The sequence below is a fragment of the Oncorhynchus keta genome, chromosome 10 (assembly GCF_023373465.1).
Source record: "Oncorhynchus keta strain PuntledgeMale-10-30-2019 chromosome 10, Oket_V2, whole genome shotgun sequence".
NCBI lineage: Eukaryota > Metazoa > Chordata > Actinopteri > Salmoniformes > Salmonidae > Oncorhynchus > Oncorhynchus keta.
The window spans coordinates 11,265,642-11,273,141 of record NC_068430.1 but is presented as its reverse complement, the minus strand read 5'-3'; the positions used below and the strand labels follow the sequence as shown (position 1 = coordinate 11,273,141).

Sequence of the window (7,500 nt, the reverse complement as noted above, 5' to 3'; positions counted from 1 at the left end):
CCCTGTACCCCAAACAGTCTCTGTCCTCCCTGTACCTCAAACAGTCTCTGTCCTCCCTGTACCTCAAACAGTCTCTGTCCTCCCTGTACCCCCAACAGTCTCTGTCCTCCCTGTACCTCAAACAGTCTCTGTCCTCCCTGTACCCCAAACAACCTCTGTCCTCCCTGTACCTCAAACAGTCTCTGTCCTCCTGTACCCCCAACAGTCTCTGTCCTCCCTGTACCTCAAACAGTCTCTGTCCTCCCTGTACCTCAAACAGTCTCTGTCCTCCCTGTACCTCAAACAGTCTCTGTCCTCCCTGTACCTCAAACAGTCTCTGTCCTCCCTGTACCCCAAACAGTCTCTGTCCTCCCTGTACCCCAAACAGTCTCTGTCCTCCCTGTACCCCAAACAGTCTCTGTCCTCCCTGTACCCCAAACAGTCTCTGTCCTCCCTGTACCTCAAACAGTCTCTGTCCTCCCTGTACCCCAAACAGTCTCTGTCCTCCCTGTACCTCAAACAGTCTCTGTCCTCCCTGTACCTCAAACAGTCTCTGTCCTCCCTGTACCCCAAACAGTCTCTGCCCTCCCTGTACCTCAAACAGTCTCTGTCCTCCCTGTACCTCAAACAGTCTCTGTCCTCCCTGTACCCCAAACAGTCTCTGTCCTCCCTGTACCTCAAACAGTCTCTGTCCTCCCTGTACCTCAAACAGTCTCTGTCCTCCCTGTACCTCAAACAGTCTCTGTCCTCCCTGTACCCCAAACAGTCTCTGTCCTCCCTGTACCCCAAACAGTCTCTGTCCTCCCTGTACCCCAAACAGTCTCTGTCCTCCCTGTACCTCAAACAGTCTCTGTCCTCCCTGTACCTCAAACAGTCTCTGTCCTCCCTGTACCTCAAACAGTCTCTGTCCTCCCTGTACCCCAAACAGTCTCTGTCCTCCCTGTACCTCAAACAGTCTCTGTCCTCCCTGTACCCCAAACAGTCTCTGTCCTCCCTGTACCCCAAACAGTCTCTGTCCTCCCTGTACCCCAAACAGTCTCTGTCCTCCCTGTACCTCAAACAGTCTCTGTCCTCCCTGTACCTCAAACAGTCTCTGTCCTCCCTGTACCCCAAACAGTCTCTGTCCTCCCTGTACCCCAAACAGTCTCTGTCCTCCCTGTACCCCAAACAGTCTCTGTCCTCCCTGTACCTCAAACAGTCTCTGTCCTCCCTGTACCCCAAACAGTCTCTGTCCTCCCTGTACCTCAAACAGTCTCTGTCCTCCCTGTACCCCAAACAGTCTCTGTCCTCCCTGTACCCCAAACAGTCTCTGTCCTCCCTGTACCTCAAACAGTCTCTGTCCTCCCTGTACCTCAAACAGTCTCTGTCCTCCCTGTACCCCAAACAGTCTCTGTTCTCCCTGTACCCCAAACAGCCTCTGTCCTCCCTGTACCTCAAACAGTCTCTGTCCTCCCTGTACCTCAAACAGTCTCTGTCCTCCCTGTACCGCAAACAGTCTCTGTCCTCCCTGTACCCCAAACAGTCTCTGTTCTCCCTGTACCCCAAACAGCCTCTGTCCTCCCTGTACCCCAAACAGTCTCTGTCCTCCCTGTACCTCAAACAGTCTCTGTCCTCCCTGTACCTCAAACAGTCTCTGTCCTCCCTGTACCTCAAACAGTCTCTGTCCTCCCTGTACCCCAAACAGTCTCTGTTCTCCCTGTACCCCAAACAGCCTCTGTCCTCCCTGTACCTCAAACAGCCTCTGTCCTCCCTGTACCCCAAACAGCCTCTGTCCTCCCTGTACCCCAAACAACCTCTGTCCTCCCTGTACCCCAAACAGCCTCTGTCCTCCCTGTACCTCAAACAGTCTCTGTCCTCCCTGTACCCCAAACAACCTCTGTCCTCCCTGTACCTCAAACAGTCTCTGTCCTCCCTGTACCCCAAACAACCTCTGTCCTCCCTGTACCCCAAACAGCCTCTGTCCTCCCTGTACTCCCAACAGTCTCTGTCCTCCCTGTACCCCCAACAGTCTCTGTCCTCCCTGTACCCCCAACAGTCTCTGTCCTCCCTGTACCCCCAACAGTCTCTGTCCTCCCTGTACCCCAAACAGCCTCTATCCTCCCTGTACCCCAAACAGCCTTTGTCCTCCTGTACCCCAAACAGCCTCTGTCCTTCCTGTACTTACATCTAACACATTTCAAGCTTACCACTCTCACCAAACCATCTGACTGAGTTCTCCTTTACTGAGCTCAGCTTCATCTTGTACTAACCTGCTTTAACCTGTCTTCTCTTCCCTCTCCTCCCTCCTTCTGTTCTCCTCTCTTTCCCCTTCTTGATTTTGTTTCTCTTCTCATTTATTTCCTTTTTCTCTTCCCTTCTTCCCTTCCTCGCCTCTCCTTCTCCTCCACCTTCTATTACCTCAGTGACTGCAGGGTGAAGTTATGGAGCTATGTCCCGGGTTTGACCCCCTGTCTACCTCGACGGGTTCTGGCCATCAAGGGTCGCGCTACCAGCCTCCCGTGAGCCAGCACTCCAGCTCACAACCTCTGCTCTCCTCTGGTACTTCCATTCATTCTCTTCATCTCTCTAGAGCCCTGTCTCGCGCCGTTGCCTCTGTTCTTCTCTGGAACTCATTAAGTCCCTTGTTTTTCTCACCCTGTCTTCATTTGGCTAATGCTCTTGCAATCTCTTCTCTGCTCTCCTCTGGTATACTCCTTTTATCCATTTCTTTCTCTTCTTCTTGCTGTGTTGCCCTCTCAAGACATTTCTTCACAACACACTCTCCCAACTTCTCCTCTTCCCCTGTTACCCCTTTTGGTCTTCAAATGAAGATCCTAATAGGTAGAGACACTACAGTAATGTACGTATTCTCACTGTGAATTCATCTGAGAATAGAATAACCCCATTCATATCTTTGGCCATGTCAGCTGGATGTGCCTCTACCTCCTCTGTTAATTGGGTCCTACCTACCAAGACACACACACACACAGTACGCACGCACACACAGTACGCACGCACGCACACACAGTACGCACACACACACACAGGCACACACACACACACACACACACACACACACACACACACACACACACACACACACACACACACACACACACACACACACACACACACACACACACACACACACACACACACACACACACACACACACACACCACTGCAACACACCCCAGTGAGCCCAGCTAGAAGCCTGATGTTGGAGGGGTTGGGGAGGGAGGGAGTGTATTACAGGGCATTAAAGCCTTAAATACGGTATTACTCGGGAGGTTGTGAATGGAGAGGGGATTCAGAGTAAATTGGCAGCTCAGCTAGGAGTTTCTTATCAGGGAGAACTGCAGAGAAACAAAGTTGTTTCACTTATTATCTTCCTAATACAATTATAGTATTTTAAAAACTTCACTTAGAGCTATGTTTGATCGGGTTGGGGGGGTAGGAGAGTACGTATGTTGATCGGGTTGGGGGGGGTAGGAGAGTACGTATGTTTATCGGGGTGGGGGGTAGGAGAGTACGTATGTTGTTTGAGAGCAGCAGTGAAAAGTACTCATTACATTTTGAATACTTAGCAGGCCAGTAAAATAGTCAAATTCACTCATCAAGAGAACGTCCCTTGTCATCCCTACTGTCTCTGATCTGGAGGACTCACTAAACAGAGAACATCCCTGGTCCTCCCTACTGTCTCTGATCTGGAGGACTCACTAAAAAGAGAACATCCCTGGTCCTCCCTACTGTCTCTGATCTGGAGGACTCACTAAACAGAGAACATCCCTGGTCCTCCCTACTGTCTCTGATCTGGAGGACTCACTAAACAGAGAACATCCCTGGTCCTCCCTACTGTCTCTGATCTGGAGGACTCACTAAACAGAGAACATCCCTGGTCCTCCCTACTGTCTCTGATCTGGAGGACTCACTAAACAGAGAACATCCCTGGTCCTCCCTACTGTCTCTGATCTGGAGGACTCACTAAACAGAGAACATCCCTGGTCCTCCCTACTGTCTCTGATCTGGAGGACTCACTAAACAGAGAACATCCCTGGTCACTCCCCCTACTGTCTCTGATCTGGAGGACTCACTAAACAGAGAACATCCCTGGTCCTCCCTACTGTCTCTGATCTGGAGGACTCACTAAACAGAGAACATCCCTGGTCCTCCCTACTGTCTCTGATCTGGAGGACTCACTAAACAGAGAACATCCCTGGTCCTCCCTACTGTCTCTGATCTGGAGGACTCACTAAACAGAGAACATCCCTGGTCCTCCCTACTGTCTCTGATCTGGAGGACTCACTAAACAGAGAACATCCCTGGTCCTCCCTACTGTCTCTGATCTGGAGGACTCACTAAACAGAGAACATCCCTGGTCCTCCCTACTGTCTCTGATCTGGTGGACTCACTAAACATACATGCTTCATTTGTAAATTATGTCTGAGTGTTGCCCCTGGCTAGTGTATTTTAGCAGTTTAGCAAGTGTATTTTAGCAGTTGACTTTTGATACTTACAGTTGATGTCGGAAGTTTACATACACCTTAGCCAATTACATTTAAACTCAGTTTTTCACAATTCCTGACATTTAATTCCAGTAAAAATTCCCTCTCTTAGATCAGTTAGGATCACCACTTTATTTTAAGAATGTGTCATGTCAGAATAATAGTAGAGAGAATTATTTATTTCAGCTTTTATTTCTTTCATCACATTCCCAGTGGGTCAGAAGTTTACATACAATCAATTAGTATTTGGTAGCATTGCCTATAAATTGTTTAACTTGGGTCAAACGTTTCGGGTAGCCTTCCACAAGATTCCCACAATAAATTGGCTGAATTTTGGCCCATTCCTTCTGACAGAGCTGGTGTAACTGAGTCAGGTTTGTAGGCCTCCTTGCTCGCCCACAAATGTTCCATAGAATTGAGGTCAGGGCTTTATGATGGTCACTCCAATACCTTGAATTTGTTGTCCTTAAGCCGTTTTGCCACAACTTTGGAAGTATGCTTGGGGTCATTGTCCATTTGGAAGACACATTTGCGACAAAGCTTTAACTTCTTGACTGATGTCTTGAGATGTTGCTTCAATATATCCACATAATCTTTCTCCTTATGATGCCATCTATTTTGTGAAGTGCACCAGTTCCTCCAGCAGCAAAGCACCCCAACAACATGATGCTGCCACCCCAGTTCTTCACAGTTAGGATGGTGTTCTTCGGCATCCCCCTTTTTCCTCCAAACATAATGATGGTCATTATGGCCAAACAGTTCTATTTTTGATTCATCAGACATTGCTACAAAAAGTACGACCTTTGTCCCCATGTGCAGGTGCAAACCGTAGTCTGGCTTTTTTATGGCGGTTTTGGAGCAGAGTCTTCTTCCTTGCTGAGCTGTCTTTCAGGTTATGTCGATATAGGACTCGTTTTACTGTGGATATAGATACTTATGTACCTGTTTCCTCCAGCATCTTCACAAGGTCCTTTGCTGTTGTTCTGGGATTGATTTGCACTTTTTGCATCAATGTATGTTCATCTCTAAGAGACAGTTCGCATCTCCTTCCTGAGCGGTATGACGGCTGTGTGGTCCCATGGTGTTTATACTTGCGTACTATTGTTTGTACAGATGAAAGTGGTACCTTCAGGCATTTGGAAATTACTCCCAAGGATGAACCAGACTTATGGTGGTCTATAATAGTTTTTCTGAGGTCTTGGCTGATTTCTTTTGATTTTCCCATGATGTCAAGCAAAATAGGCACTGAGTTTGAAGGTAGGCCTTCAAATACATCCACAGGTACACCTCCAATTGACTCAAATTATGTAAATTAGCCTATCAGAAGCATCTAAAGCCATGACATAATTTTCTGGAATTTTCCAAGCTGTTTAAAGGCACAGTCAACTTAGTGTATGTAAACTTCTGACCCACTGGAATTGTGATACAGTGAATTATAAGTGAAATAATCTTTCTGTAAACAAAAAATTATTTGTGTCATGCACAAAGTAGATGTCCTAACCAAATTGCCCAAACTATAGTTTGCTAACAAGAAATGTGCGGAGTGGTTGAAGAACTAGTTTTAATGACTCCAAACTAAGTGTATGTAAACTTCTGACTTCAACTGTAAGTATATTTTAAACCAAATACTTTTCGACTTTTACTCAAGTAGAACGTTACTGGGTGATGTTCACATTTACTTGAGTCGTTTTCTATTTTCTTTTCTTTTACTCAAGTATGACAATTGGGTACTTTTTCCACCACTGTTTGAGAGAGGGGACAGAAAGAGTGATGAGTGTCGTGATGCTTGCTCTATCTGAGGGGAGGTTGTATGGCACAGAGGAGAACGATGTTTGATGTCTATTTTGGGCCTGATTCCTTTGTGCTCCCTCGAAGGTGGAGGACTAGGCAGTATCATCTGTGTGTCTCCTTCTGTGAACTGTAGGTTTTGATGTCTTGTCCCTCTGGTGCTGTGTGGGAGTCACAATGGAACTGTTTGAAGATGCTGCCAATTGAATCACTCTTTTCTTCTCTGTCTCTCCCTCTCTCTCTTGGTCTCATGTCTCTCCCTCTCTCTCTTGGTCTCCTCTTGCTCTCCCCCCTCTGTCTCTCCCTCTCTCTCTTGGTCTCCTCTTGCTCTCCCCCCTCTGTCTCTCCCTCTCTCTCTCTTGGTCTCCTCTTGCTCTCCCCCCTCTGTCTCTCCCTCTCTCTTGGTCTCCTCTTGCTCTTCCCCCTCTCTCTCCCTCTCGCTCTTGGTCTCCTCTTGCTCTCCTCCCTCTGTCTCTCCCTCTCTCTCTTGGTCTCCTCTTGCTCTCCTCCCTCTGTCTCTCCCTCTCTCTCTTGGTCTCCTCATGTCTCTCCCTCTCTCTCTTGGTCTCCTCTTGCTCTCCTCCCTCTGTCTCTCCCTCTCTCTCTTGGTCTCCTCATGTCTCTCCCTCTCTCTCTCGGTCTCCTCTTGCTCTCCTCCCTCTGTCTCTCCCTCTCTCTCTCGGTCTCCTCTTGCTCTCCTCCCTCTGTCTCTCCCTCTCTCTCTCGGTCTCCTCTTGCTCTCCTCCCTCTGTCTCTCGCTTTCCTTCCCTCTGTCGCTCATTCTCTCTTGGGGTCTCCTCATGTCTCTCCCTCTCTCTCTTGGTCTCCTCTTGCTCTCCCCCTCTGTCTCTCCCTCTCTCTCTTGGTCTCCTCTTGCTCTCCTCCCTCTGTCTCTCGCTTTCCTTCCCTCTGTCTCTCCCTCTCTTGGTCTCCTTATGTCTCTCCCTCTCTCTCTTGGTCTCCTTATGTCTCTCCCTCTCTCTTGGTCTCCTTATGTCTCTCCCTCTCTCTCTTGGTCTCCTTATGTCTCTCCCTCTCTCTCTCTTGGTCTCCTCATGTCTATCCCTCTCTCTCTTGGTCTCCTCATGTCTCTCCTCTCTCTCTTGGTCTCCTTATGTCTCTCCTCTCTCTTGGTCTCCTTATGTCTCTCCCTCTCTCTCTTGGTCTCCTTATGTCTCTCCCTCTCTCTCTTGGTCTCCTTATGTCTCTCCCTCTCTCTCTCTTGGTCTCCTCCTGTCTCTCCCTCTCT

At 48.5% G+C, this 7,500-nt stretch overlaps 1 protein-coding gene across 3 annotated transcripts in view; it reads left to right on the top strand.

The window, feature by feature from the left end:
• LOC118381065 (kinesin-like protein KIF21B) overlaps window positions 1-7,500 on the top strand; it is a 188,250-nt gene that overhangs the window by 177,045 nt on the left and 3,705 nt on the right. For 2 of the 3 annotated variants that reach the window (XR_008144092.1, XM_052526477.1), the window contains exon 34: window positions 2,382-2,517. The exons of the other annotated variant lie outside the window; for it this stretch is intronic. Coding sequence is in view for 1 of the 2 variants with exons in the window: in XM_052526477.1 (XP_052382437.1) it covers window positions 2,382-2,481 (100 nt within the window). In the remaining variant the exon portion in view is untranslated. The remainder of the gene's footprint in view (window positions 1-2,381; window positions 2,518-7,500) is intronic. 3 annotated transcript variants of the gene reach the window in all.